Source organism: Phyllostomus discolor, chromosome 14 (assembly GCF_004126475.2).
Source record: "Phyllostomus discolor isolate MPI-MPIP mPhyDis1 chromosome 14, mPhyDis1.pri.v3, whole genome shotgun sequence".
NCBI lineage: Eukaryota > Metazoa > Chordata > Mammalia > Chiroptera > Phyllostomidae > Phyllostomus > Phyllostomus discolor.
In genome coordinates this window covers 18416862-18431290 of record NC_040916.2, presented here as the reverse complement: position 1 = coordinate 18431290, position 14429 = coordinate 18416862, and the positions used below count along the sequence as shown (strand labels likewise).

The 14429-nt window shown below is 44.2% G+C and overlaps 1 protein-coding gene across 7 annotated transcripts in view; it reads right to left on the bottom strand.

The window, feature by feature from the left end:
- ABL2 (ABL proto-oncogene 2, non-receptor tyrosine kinase) overlaps positions 1-6073 on the bottom strand; it is an 87199-nt gene extending 81126 nt beyond the window's left edge. For 5 of the 7 annotated variants that reach the window (XM_036015243.1, XM_028530671.2, XM_028530675.2 and 2 more), the window contains exon 1: positions 5652-6072. In XM_036015243.1, the coding sequence (XP_035871136.1) occupies positions 5652-5808 (157 nt within the window). In that variant the 5' untranslated portion in view covers positions 5809-6072. Of the gene's footprint in view, positions 1-5651 lie in introns of all 7 variants that reach the window. The other 2 variants (XM_036015239.1, XM_036015241.1) reach the window with 1 other exon arrangement.
- Positions 6074-14429: the final 8356 nt, after the last annotated feature.

Sequence of the window (14429 nt, the reverse complement as noted above, 5' to 3'; positions counted from 1 at the left end):
CAAACAAATGTTCCAGATGAGAATGAAATCTGTACCTAAACTTTACATTTGCACTGGCCTGTGTTTCTGGTTCAACTTCTCTGACGGAAGGAAAAAACAGCCCACGAAAAGAGTGAGTGAGAAAGAACCAGCAGCCCCTAAGACAAATCATAAGAAGATAACATTGGCCTTCAGAGGAATGTGGGCATGTAGGCCCAGTGAGATTTCAGATTCTTCTCCGATTCTCCGAAATCTCCGATTTCAGATCCCCAAAATTTCCCTACCATTTTGTTGCTTTCTGGAAGTCCTTCAATAACCAAGAGTCACTTGGGAGAAACAGATTTAGAGAAAACAGAGACTTAAAATGTAAATACTGAGACAATTCTACACTTTAGCATGACATCGTGTTGACAATAGCAGTGTCTTAGTTTACAAAACATTTTCACATGACTCATAATCTTCACGACCGTTGACAATAGCAGTGTCTTAGATAATTTACAAAATATTTTCGCTTATGACTCATAATCTTCACAACAGTCTTGAGGTAAATAGCAATGACAACAAAACTGCTGTTTACTGAGCACTTAGTGCCCGGCACTTTCGTTAAGAGCCTTACATAACTTTATTATTTAATCCAACAATCTGCTGAGGTTGGAGTTGCAAACCATTTACCAATAGCAGATACAAGGCAGAAGGTGAATGCAATTCTGCTGATTTGAAAATCCGTGCTCCCTGAATCTCTGTGCTTTGGCAAGATTCAGAGAAAAGGGCTTGTGTTTCAGTCTCATGGCTTGAGAGCAAGGCGATCCTGGAAAGTCACACAATTCTCTTAACTCTTCATCTATTAAGTGAGAGAATTAATGCCTGTCCTCAACTATTTCAGAGCAGCAGTAAAGGTCCCATGACGTAAAGGCCATAAAAGACCTTCATAAACTCTAAAAAGAACCACACGAATATAAATTTATTGTCATCATTCCCAATTTTGATAAAGAGAACAGAAAACAACAACACAGAATGGGGGCTACAAGGGAAAAGATGCTCGTTTTTCCTTTGTCTTTTGTGTTCTTTTTAAAGCCCGCTGAAGACCCCTAAGGAGACGACTGAGACTCCACAATTTACCTGGGGTCTTACTGGCAACCGGGCTGGGACAACATCTGTATCACAACTCAGACTGCCACTTGACTAAAAGTACAGACTCAGCTATCTAGCTGTACCTTGTACAGATGCGGAGGTTAATAAAAACCTGACAGCTCATTCCTTTTCCGACGTGGAGTTCTCGCAAGAACCAGTGACCACCATACCAGGCCCCCACAATTAAACCTCCCCGCAACAGCCTTCCTGTTCTCTGCTACAGCCATCAGTCCATCCCGGGGTGCCACCTCTTTCCTTCTCCAGAGATCAGAACATGAACTACAGGTCCAGAATAAACAAAGCAGGCCACGCAAAACGATCAGTTTAACTTAAAGGAAAATTTCTAGTAGTCGGAACTTCGCAAGTTCAGGTTAACCTACAACAGTATTTTCAGCAAATGAGTGAGAGAAGTGAAGTTGAAGTGCAATCACTCAAGTGTTGTGAGGTATGTCAGATATTAAAAAGGAAGGTATTTAACACTAGATTACTTACTAGTCACAAAACATCAGCTCCCCAAAAAGGTTCAACAGCAGAGCTCAGAAAAGTCACACAGTACTCACTTCTCTCATACCAAAGCCCTATTATTTTTATTCCTTTTAAATTACTTTACAAAAACCACTTTAAGCAAATTATTTTAACAACTCACCATATATTAACAATAAAAATACCATTCTCATCTTCAATAAGAAAATACCCTTTCTTTCTCCAGAAGAAAAATCACGGACTCGGATAAACTATCTCTATAACATAGGCGCATTTTTACTGATTAACTATATACCATATTGGATCTTCTTTAAACCTACACATAAACTCAGCAGCTTGTCAGACTTAACTTTCATATATAAAATGTGCAAATATCTTAATACTGAAATTCAAGACAGAGATTTGTACATTAGTTCTAGAATCCAGAATCTTTTGTGTAAATGTCAAATGACGGATCCACTGAGGGGCTCTGGAATGTAATTCATTCAATTCAAAAATCTACCACATGTTTCTAAGCAGTGGTTCTCAACTAGGGGCAACTGTCCCCCCGCCCCCGCCCCCACCCCAGGAGACATTTAGCAATGCCTGGAGATGTTTCTGTTTATCGCAATGTGGTGGGGGCTGGAGGTTGTTACCAGAAAGGTATACTACCGGTATCTACTGAGAAGAAGCCGTGGATGCTGTTCAACATCTCACAAAGCAAAGGACAGCCCCACCCCCCCGCAAACACACACACACACACACACACACACAATAAAAGAATTGTCCACCCCAAAATGTCAATACTGCCAAGGTTGAGAAATTGATCTAACAAAGTTCATAAACACCCATCTAAGAACAATACTCACTTCACCTTTGTTTTCTATATTATTTGCTAATTACTAATTCCATTGTTTTCATACTGGTCTTTGGCAACAAACTTACCCTATTCCCATCCTTTCAATCATCTTCAAACTTCCAAACTTGTCAACAGAATAATTATCATCTCAGCCAATGTCAAACCTTAGGGTCTTTGACTCATCCCTACCTTTAATAGTAGTAGTAGTAATGGTAGCAGCTAACACATACTTAGCTCTTAACTATGTGCCAGGCACTATTCTAAGTGCCTCACATATATTAACTCATTAAATCTAGGCTTAATTACTATGTACTCTTATGAGGCCCATTTTACAAATGGGGAATCCAAGGCACAAAAAAGGTAAATAACTTCCCCAAGGTCACACAGATAATAAGCAGCTGGCCCTGACTGGTGTGGCTTACTCGGCTGAGCAACCTTCCATAAAGCAAAAGGTTGCTGGTTGATTCCCAGTCAGGGCACAGGCCTGGACTGCCGGTTCGGTCCCTCGTGGGGGCGCACACAAGAAGCAATCAATTGATGTTTCTCTTTCATATTGATGTTTCTCTCCCTTTCTCCCTTCCTTCCCTTCTCTCTATAAATAAATAAACAAACAAACAAATAAGCAGCTGAGCCAGGTTTCAAATCCAGGCAGAATGTCTCCAGAGTTCATGCCCTTAATAAATATTCCAACGTGATCTCTCCTCTTTCACCCTCCACATCAAATCGTGGAGTCCTTCAAGTCCCACAAGGTCAGAGACTCTGTTCCAGTCACAGCAACACGCCCAGCACGTAACAGGTGCTCAAAAAACTTGTGTTTGTTAAATGAATGAAATAAGGCTCATACTTACCCCTCCTATTTCTACTGTCTCCATTCAAAGGCAATCTTTCAGTATCTCATACTTGGGTCTGTTGATGTATCCTATAAACTAGCCAATCAGGTAAACTCATATAAACTTCTCTGCCACATTTTCCACTGATTCTCACTCAATATCATAAAATCTTAACAGTCAGGAGGTACCTTAACAATCATCCAGTCCAGTATGTTACAAATTAAAAAAAACACAAAGATGGTAAGTGACCTAATCACCCAGCCAGGTGAAACGAAGACCAGGACTTCCTTCTTGCAACTTCTGCTCTGCAATTGCTCCTGGGGGATTTGCTTCACTCCCCACAGATGTCTCCTCCCATCGACAAATCACCTTCACTCCCACTGTTCACGCTCAAGTTGTTTCTCCTGCCCCCTGCCCCTGTTTTCTTGCTCCACAGAGCCAACTCCTGCCCATCCTTCAAAATCTCTTCCCATTCCATTTTTCATGACTTCCTCCTTCCCTGACAATCATAAACCCTGAATAAGCTGCTAGAGGAAGAGGATCACTGAGGCCTGCTGGGCCAAGCTGCGTGCATACTAACACTGTTCCACAATGCAAAGCTACTTGGATTCCTTCCCTGAAAACTATTCGCCCACTCTTGCCTCCTGTGTTTTAGAAAGTGATTTCAACAGACTAAGTTATACAGCACCTTCATAACATGTTCATTCATATACCTGGAAGAAAAGCTCGCTCCCATCTTTAATAGCAGACATGTACTTTTTTAATAAAGATTTTATTTATTTCATAGAGAGGGGGAGGGAGGGAGGGAAACATCAATGCGTGGTTGTCTCTTGAGCGCCCCCCACTGGAGACCTGGCCCTGACTGGGAATTGAACAGGCGAGCCTTTGGACCGCAGGCCAGCGCTCAATCCACTGAGCCACACCAGCCAGACCAACAGCCGACCTGTACTTCTCCAATGGCCCCAAACCCCTTAACTCTCCTCCAATAAGAAATAGCCAGGCTTACTCACAAACTCCAAGCCCATGTAACTCCGATACTACTCCCCTGACAGCCAGAGCTCCCTGGATACATTTCTTTCTTTGCATTAGTTCCTCCAAAACTCCATTTCTAACAACTAGTCCACAGTTCCCTTTCTTCCTCCTCTTCCCTACATTGTGCAGTATGGAACACCCAGTCTTCTTTTTCCTTTATAGTTTTCTATAGGCCTCTTCAGTGAAATTCCAGTTTGCTACCTCTCCTCCAACCTCAACCATCCACTCCTTCATACAGAAGTCACCTCTCTCCAGCTTCTCTCAGGGCTTAGGATAGCTACATCTCAGGAAGGTCAGTTTTGTTCCCCCCCTTCTCCACTCTTCCTTCCTCTAGAAAAGCCGTCTCAAAAGTGGTGTGGGTGGGTGCACCTCAGAGGAAGTGCAAAAGAATCCACTCGGCTGTAGGCAAAGATATCTATTAGAACTCTTAGCACACTTATTTTTCATCTCATGCTTCCTTAAATTCTATTTCTGTGTACATTGTAAGTTATATAACATATTATCACAGTAGTACAAGCATAAAATTAATAAAGGTATATTAACTCCAGAGGTTTATGCTCTTCTACTGATAAAAGTATATGATCGAAAGAGTTTGGAGACGATTCTAAAAATACCTTGATAATCAAAGTAATAGGTTCAGGACTACAGAAAGGGCGTAAGTGTGGATACATGCACACGGAGCAGGAAGAAAAACATGTTCCTACCCGAAGTCCCCACCGTGCCCACCAACCTCTAAGCCCTACTAGCCATCTCGGAATTCTGTCCTAAAGAGCAGACCTGGGAGATGGTTTGGCAAAGCCCTTCATTTTCAGTTGGGGGGGGGGGGGGGATCAAGAGTGCTGAGATACCACCCTTATCTTTCCCACAGAAGGGTATTTCGGGCAGGCACTGCTCACTATCCTGACACTGCTCATCGCCTGACTTACAAATATACTTTATACGACACTGCCTCCTGACATTCAGTCGCTATTTCCCAATTCCTTTAAGGCACAACTCACGTTTCCTTCGCTAACGACCGATTTACACTAACACCTCCAAGGCTGAGCTCACACCCCACCTCATCCACCATCCCCCGGGCCGCACGGTCCCGTCCCAGGGGAGAGGAGAGTCCACCCACGGTCCCTAAGACCACTTCTCCTTCCTTCTCCGCCCCCGGGAGCTGCCAGCCAGGCTGGAGACGGAGGGGGAGGGGTGTGACTCGCCTCCCGTGACTGGCCCAGATGGCAGCGGATTCCGCCCCCACTCCCGGGCACCCTTCCACCGCTCGACCCCCAGGGGCTGCCTGTCTGCCGCCCACCCCGCCCCAGCCCCACCCCCGGCCTCCCGACGCCCGCACGCCGGCTCCCGGACACACTCACCATGCTGGGTGAAGATATTGAAGCCGGCCTCCGTGGTGCGCCCCGCCAGGTCCCGCCTGCGGCCGGAGGGCCTGGCTGCACTGCTGCCCCGGATCCCTCGGGGCTGCGGCTGCTGAAGCCCCGGAGCCTCCCCGACGCGGCCCACCTGCTGCCCCATCCCTGCGCTCGCGTACGCCCGCGCCCCCGCCGACCCCCGGTCACATTCCTCCTCCGCTCCGGCCTCGGGCTCCTGGGGCTGCTCCGGCCTCCTTGCCAGTCCAGGCCCCGGCCCTGAGAAGCCGGGCCGCCGGCGGCTCCGCGCCCGCACTCCACACAGCAGCGGCCGCGCTGCCTCTCGGCGACTCACAGATCCTCCTCTTCCCTCCTCCTCCCGCGGCTCCGCGCCCCCAACGCCGCCGCCGCCGCCATCTTTAAACCACCGAGCGCTGGGAGGGCGTGGGGCAGAGCGTCCCCCGCCCCCCACCCAACCAGTCACCTCCGCTACTCCGGGGGAGGGCTTCCCCGAGGCCCCGCCCACCCGGCCCCGCCCACGCCCACGCTGCCCCCGCCTCCTCGCGGGCTGGGTCCTCGAGAGCCCACCTCGTGGGCACGTTGGCTGCTGCGTCAGGTCTTTCGGCCCCTCTGTCCTTACCCGGCGCGCCGACTTCCCACGTTCCGCTCAGTGCGCTACGGCCTTCGGGGGTTGGTGGGTGCAAAGCCCTTCCCGTCCCACCTCCACCTGTCAAATCAATCAGTCCAGCTACGCGCCCCAGGTGCACCGCCCGTGAGCAGGCGCAGCTGCACAGAGAAGCGCAGGGCATGTGGTGTCAGGTGAGGATCCCTAAAGTGCTCAGGAGAATCCCCGTAAACACCGTCGTCGGCAGTGGGCCTAGAATCAAAATGATCTAAAATGTACATGAAGATGGTAAAGAGATACATTATTGTTTCACTATGATTTTAAAAAATTATTTCATGATGTTAAATTGCACTCGGCTCAGTAGTCTGCACTCTACAGGCTCACTGGAGAAGCAGTTGTGGCCCCATTCCTCGTATTATATTACCACGAATTCCTCTTGGACTCCTTTACCATCTAATCACACGTGTGTTTGTTACCCTCGCAATGCTTGACGGTAAAGCTAATCTCTCACTGGCGTGCTTTACATACCTTGCACGTGGTCAGGTCTTCTTTTGAGTACAAAGGAGGGGGAAAATCTATCTTGAACGCTGTTTCTGAGCCGGAACTTATCTTTAACTTATATTATCTAAAGAGGGACTCAAGCAGAAAAGTGTGTTTATACGCTCACACACGCATGCACAAACACATCTATATGTGTAAATACTATCCCCCCACTGTGTATTCTTGCACCTTAATATTGATCCAGTCTTTTAAAAAAATTTAAAGATTTTATTTATTTATTTTTAGAGAGAGGGGAAGGGAGGGAGGAAGAGAAGGAGGGAAACATCAGTGTGTGGTTGCCTCTTTGGACCCCCTGCTAGAGACCTGGCCCTCAACCCAGGCACGTGCTCTGACTGGGAATCAAACCAGTGAGCTTTCCATGCATAGGTGGACACTCAATCCACTGAGCCACACCAGCCAGGGCTGATTCAGTTTTTTAAATTCTCAAAGAATTAGATAATTATCTGCCTGCTTTTCCTTTGGCTTTTCTATTTCCTTTATTAAAAGTATCAGTCATTGAAGGTACCTCATTGAAAATTTGCTTAAAATTAAAGCAGAGAGGATAGTGCCATGGTAAAGAAGCACTAAACCACCACTGGGAAGATAGGTTAAAAGGGAAGAGGGAAATGCAAGCCTTTTTCACATATCTTTCATAGAATCATCCTGACCTTAGAGGAACCATTCACTGACATTGATACTCACTATTACAAGAACACTCTGAAATTATTCCATTGCCATCCAGGCTTTGGCCAGAAATAACTGAAATTGTCCCCCAAATGGGAACAGAGCCACTATGCTTTTGCACTGAGTAGAATATGAATTTTCCATTTGGAGCAAAGTTTTCTGTGTGTAAAATACTTTTTCCCCATTTTAATTCCCAAAGTGTTTGCAACTTCTGAGAAATAATCATTTGCAATGGAAAAAGGTGGTCACAGAACAAGAATTTGGTTTGTTGTTTGATTGTTGTTATCTGAGAGAATTTCAATTTGGGGATAACTTTCTGGTTTCTCTGTTAATGTTGTATAGTGATATAATGTTATGTAATAGACACATGTTATACAGTAGATCAGTGTACTATAGCAGGAACTCTGAAGCCAGGCTGCTTGTGTTCAAAAGTGGGCTCTTCTACTTACCAGCTATTTGTTCTTAAGCAAATAACCTTTTTGTGCATCGGTTCCTCCTTTATAAAGTAATGATAATAACAATAGTACTTATAGGGCTTTTGTGAGAATTCAAAAAAGCACTGAAAACAGTATTGGGCATGTAAGTGTCATACAATCATTTACAATTAAAACAAAAAAACTTAATGTTTTCAGATCTCCACCAGCTTTCCCACACCTAATTTCTTCAAGTGGTATAAACTTAGATCATGGAGCAAATTCTACAGTATTTATTCAGGTGAGTCCCCCCACCATTACCACCACCTGCCACCTTGCATATAACTAAAAACAAAAACACCAACCAAACAATAAAACCATGTAGAATCATCACTTTATTAGTCATTTTTACTTGGTTATCAGCAGCTACCTACACATGTGAATGATTACATAAGACCTTTGTTTTTGCCTATGAAAATTCCTCTACCATTGGTTCTTAAGATCTTGCCCAGGCTAGAGCAAATATCTTGTAAGTGGAGACTTAGGATACATGCACTGTCTTGTAAATGTTTTCCATTCTTTCATTTTCACAGTGAGATGGGAACTTTCAGAAAGGGAGTGGGGGCTGTGACAGACTTGGGAGAAACAAGGTGTGGGAAAATATTTCATCCCAACATAACCGAGCTAAAATGACTTACCTGAGAATTCACTGCGACATTTAAAACAACCCCCAAACATCTCAAACTGAATATAGGGTAGCTGTGAGTTCCTGGCAAGGGCAGGGACCAGGTGAAAAACAAAAAAAAAAAAGTAGCAGGGATTGATGCACCCGAGTGATGGCCAGGGACTGGCGTGAAAGATCGAATACAGCACCAAGGCCAACAGTCACACTGAAGACATAGATGCTCGTTGTCTGTATCTGCCCCGGAAGCAATACCACTGTTTCCCGAAGCAAGGAGCATGTGAGTTGTGCCTCACTGATCCCTGTCTTTTCCAGCCGGCACTTCCAAGTTATTGCTACATTCTTACATTATCTCACACATCTACTCCTTTCTGTACATCTGGACGGACACAGTGTTCATTGGGACTCACGTCATCTCTCTGCTGGATTCTCCTGCTGCTGGTCTTTTCTTCCCGGGTTCCAGACCTTGAGCACCCAGCAATTTACAAAAATATTTCTTCTTGTCATTTCTGTGACCACATTCTCCTCCCCTCCATTATGTACAATGTCTAGGTTTCTCGTCTAATGTTTCAAAATTAGTTTCCGGGATAGCCTGGCTTGTGATTGCTTAGTGTTCAACATCTCCTGTTCCTCAAACTCCCACCCTTTCTATGACAGATATGAATGGATGGATGGATGGTTGGATAGATGCATGGATGGATGCATGGATGGATGGATAATCTTCAATTAGCCTATTTTGGGGATGTCTTCTTTTTCAGCTCTGACTTTTGTAATGATTATATTCTCCCCATTATGACTCCTGAGTGACTCCCCTTATGGTACTTAGGATTCTACTCAAATCCTGCTTCCTCCTCATAAGAAAATCTCAGACTAATGCATAAAGATATAACAGTTTCCCTGGACTCTATTCAGTCCATACCTAAAACAAGTACAGCTGGTGACAATCCTTTGCCTATAACATTCAACCTCACCTTCCCCCAAATGCATCTGAGTTTGACGTGTGGTTTGGTGTCATAGCATTAGAAAGAACTTCAGAGGTCATCTAGGCTAATCTCCTGGAATTCTCTCTACAGTAACACTCCAATGAGGGAGCCCATTTATTCTGAAACGTTCTGATGGTTAAAAAGTTCTTCCTGAAGATAAACTGACACTTGCCTCCCTGAAACTTCTATCTGTTTCTCTCCTGGTCCCAGTTGTACCCAGTAGCTACACAGAGCAAATTTAACCTTTCTTCTACACAGCAGCCTTTCAAATACCTGAGAGCTGTCATATTTCCCCGAGCTTTTTTCTTTTACTTGAATACATGCATAGTCATTGTATGATTGTTTATCTCTGTCTATATTACCTACATGTGCTAAAATGTTTATGTAGATAATTTGCAACAAAAAATGTCATTTTATATTATCTCTCTTTTTCCAGCTGTATTGAGATATAATTGACATATAATATTGTTTAAGTTTAAGGTGTACAAAATGTTGATTTGATACACTTATATCTTGCAAAATGATTATCGCCATATCCTTAGCTAATATCTACATCACCTCACATAATTACCATGTCTGTTTTGTGGTGAGAACATTTAAGATCTACTCTCTTAGCAAATCTCAAGTTTATAATACAATATTATTAGCTATAATCATCACACTGTACAATAAATCCCTGGAACTTATTCATTGTATCACTGAAAGTTTGTACCCTTGCCCAATATCCCCCATTTCCCTCACCCCACCCTGCCCCTGCTAACCATCATTTTGTCACAAATGGCAGAATTACCTTCTTTCTCGTGGCTGAATAATATTCCATTGTATGTACATCCCACATCGTCTCATTCATTCTTTTTAAGCTGTGCATGCAGTACTTCGAATTTTGTTTACGTGTGGTGTCTCTCTGCATTGTTGTTGCATTACATCTTTAAAGGCCTATGGAGTGCCAAATACACTTCCATTTACAGATCCACACTTTAAAAGTTTTTTTGGATGACAATCAGGAGAAGGAAGATGACTCTTATCTGACTTGGATAGAATAAGTCATTCTCTTTGAAGATAAGGAGATGGATTAAATGACCTCTTCTTGCTCCTCTTAACTCCCATAGGTCTATGATTCAATATTTCTTCTATTAAAAAACTTGATAAATTATTAAGAGACTATTTCAAATTGGCAAAGTGCTCTGTAAACGTTACTAGTATCGATAATAACATCTATTCATTTTAAATGAATAAATTAGTACTCTTTTTCTATGGTAGTAATGAAATAGCCAACTAAACAATCCATTAACATGCAGCCTATCACTAACTATAGTGTAATGGAAGTGGGCCTGGTTTATAATTTATGGGAAACGGGGTTGTTTCTTTGATCTATTGCTGCATAACAAACTATCCCAAAACATAGTGGCTTAAACCAGCAGTGATTTATTATTGTCTTCCTTCATGCAGTTCTGTGGATCGGCCGGACAGTTCTGCTGTTCTCCCCTGCACTGACTCATGTTACAGCCTGCAGCTGGAGGGTCTGCTGGGCTGGATGGAAGGTTCGCAGTGGCCTCCCTTCTGGCAGTTGGTGCTGCCGCCAGTGTGTTGCTTCTCCTCCATAAGGCCCCTTAGTATGGGCTGAGTTGTGTGTCCCCCGCCTCGCCCCCTCTGCCAATTCACACATCACAGCTCTAACCCCTGCACCTCACTCACAATGGGACTGTATTTGAAAACAGGACGTTTAAAGAAGTGATGGAGTTAAAATGAGGTCATTCGGGTGAGTCCTAATCCAATGTGGCTGCTGTCCTTACAAGGAAAGGAAGTTTGGACACAGACGCACACACAGGGAAGACCACGTGAAGAAAGCCATCCACAAACCCGGGAGAGGTCTCAGAAGAAACCAACCTGCCCGCACCTGGATCTCAGACTTCAGGCTCTAGAACGTCAAGACAATAAATTTCTGTCGTCTAACTTCCCCAGTCTGTGGTACTTTGTTATGGCAGCCCTAGCAGATTAGGACAAACAATCTAACCTATTGGAGAATGAACAGGCATTTTAGTTTATTAGTATTTAGGGCAACTTAAACCAACAGAAATTTATTTACTCCCAGTTCTAGATGCCAGAACACCAAAGTCATGGTGTCAGCAGTGCAGCTTTTTGTCTGAGGGCTGAGAGGAAAACTCTGACCTTTACCTCTCTCCTAGCTCCTGGAGTTTGTTGATGATGTTTGGTGTTCCCTGGGGCGTAGATGCATCACTCCTATCTCTGACTTCATCTTCACAGGGCTTGTTCCCAGTGTGTACGTGTGTGTGACTGTGTCTAAGTTTCCCCTTTTTACGAGGACATCGGTCATATTGCATTAGGGCCTGCCTGATGACCTGACTTTAACCTGATGACCTCTGTGAAGACCCTGTTTCCAGACAAGGTCATATTATGAAGCACTGGGAGTTAAGACTTCAACAGACGAATCTGGGGGGAACAAATTCAGCCCATACACTGAGCTTTCTTACGGCACGGTGGTCTCAGGATTCTAAGAGAGCAAGAGCAGAAACTGCCAGACTTATTGAGGCCCAGGATCCAAGGCGCTCACAGCATCACTTCTACCACATGTTATTAATCAAAGCAAGTCCCAAGGCCAGCCCAGGTGTAAAGGGTGGGGAAGTAGACTCCACCCCTTAATAGCAAAATATCAGGACCATGTTTTCAATTTTCCGCACAGCCTTATCCTTTATTGTAAGAATTAACTAGGTAGCCCTGCTGATGTGGCTCAGTTGTTTGGAGCATCATCCCATAACCGAGGGCTGCAGGTTTGATTCCTAGTCAGGGCACATACCTATGTTTCTGGTTTGATCCCTGGACCTGGTACCTGTCTGGGCGCAGTATGGGAGGCAACAAATAGATGCTTCTCTCTCACATCAGTGTTTCTCTCTCTCCCTTCCACTATCTCTAAAAGCAATGAAAAACTGTCCTCGGGTGAGGCTTAAAAAAAAAAAAAAAAAAAAGGATTGCCCTGGCTGGCATAGCTCAGTGGATTGAGTGCGGGCTTCGAACCAAAGTGTCACAGGTTCAATTCCCAGTCAGGGTACATGCCTGGGTTGCAGGCCACGGCCCCCAGCAACCGCACATTGATGTTTCTCTCTCTTTTTCCCTCCCTTCCCTCTCTAAAAATAAATAAATAAAATCTTCAAAAAAAAGGATTAACTAGGTATATGGCCTTGGGCTAATCGTAAAAGCATAGATTCTTAGAACCAGAAGGGACCCAGGACAATCTGATTCCTACCACTTAGTACATTTCTTCGGCCTCCTTCCCACTCCCAGCTCCCCTTCCCTTTCCTGTGGAAGGGCTGTTCCTAGGTAAACTCATCAAGACTCTCTTTGCTCGTTCTGTTTCTTCTGCCTTGAAAGCCAATTCTCCCTTCTTTTATTTTCATCTTTTTATTGAAGCATAATGTTCATTTAGGAAAGCAAGTATGAGCGTGTGTGCGTGCTGATGAGTTTCACAGACGAAACACATCTGTGTCATCAACATCTGAGTCCGAAAAGCAGAATATCACCAGCACCTCCCAGAAGCCCTCCCCACGCTCTCTTCTACTGTCTGCCCATTTCCTCCTCATTCCACAAAGGTAACCACTATCCTGACATCAGCAGCATATGTTAATTTTTGCATCTCCTGTACTTTATGTAATGGAACCATACAGTATGAAATCTTCTGTGTCTGACTTCCTTTACCCAGTCTTTTTTTTTTAAGATTTTATTTATTTATTTTTTTTAGGGAGGGAAGGAAGAGGGGGGAGAGAGAGAGAGAGACAGACAGACAGACATCAATGTGCGGTTGCTGGGGGTTATGGCCTGCAACCCAGGAATGTACCCTGGCTGGGAATCGAACCTGGGACACTTTGGTTCCCAGCCTGTGCTCAATCCACTGAGCTACGCCAGCCAGGGCTCCTTTACCCAGTCTTATATGTGTGAAACTCATCATATCGTTTATCGTTGTAGATAGTTTACTTTTCATTGCTGTATGGTACTGCATTGCATGAGGATATATTTTACTGCAAGTATCCATTCTACTGCTGATGAACATTGGGATGGAATGCATTTGGGGTTATTGCAAATAATGCTATTATGAATATCCTCGTACATGTCTTCTGGTGACCACAGATAAATGCATTTTGTTAGGTATTTACCAAGAATATAGGGTGATATTTGGTTGCTCCAAATCCTCACTAACATGAAATATATCCCATCCTTTAAAATTTTAACCCATTTCACACTTACTTTACTGACAAACTCCCATTTGCTTTTTTCAGATTCGGCTTAGAAGTCACCTCCAAGAAGCCTTAACTGACAGGCTAGTTTAGGTGTCCCTTTTCTGGGTCCTCATTAACCCTGGTCTCCGCCCCAGTCTTTAGAAGGTGTCTGTTTGAGGCTGTTGAAGCCCCTGTGAAACCTGGGACACATCTCGGGTGGGGAGTTTAGCCGTATCTACCAATACATGGGCTCACTATGTATACACAGAATATCAGTTCACAGGCTCTTTTACCTGGCATGTCCTACAAATTGCTTCTACACGTACACAAAGACACATGTTTGACTGTGGTCACAGCATTGTTTTCAACAGTAAAAAACTGAAAGCAAATAGACTGTCCGCTAATATAGGAATGGTTCATATAACACTAAACACTGGTTTTAAAAAAAAGAATGAAATAGGTATACATGTACATAAGGGCTTAAGAATATCCCCAAATTACAATAATAATAAAAACAGGCACAGAACAACATGAAAGCTTCTCTGGTTGAGATAATAGGAAATAGTTCCCAGAAGAAGGGGCAGGGGAGGAGGCTTATTGCCATCTTATTAGGGTGAACTTCAGCACTTGC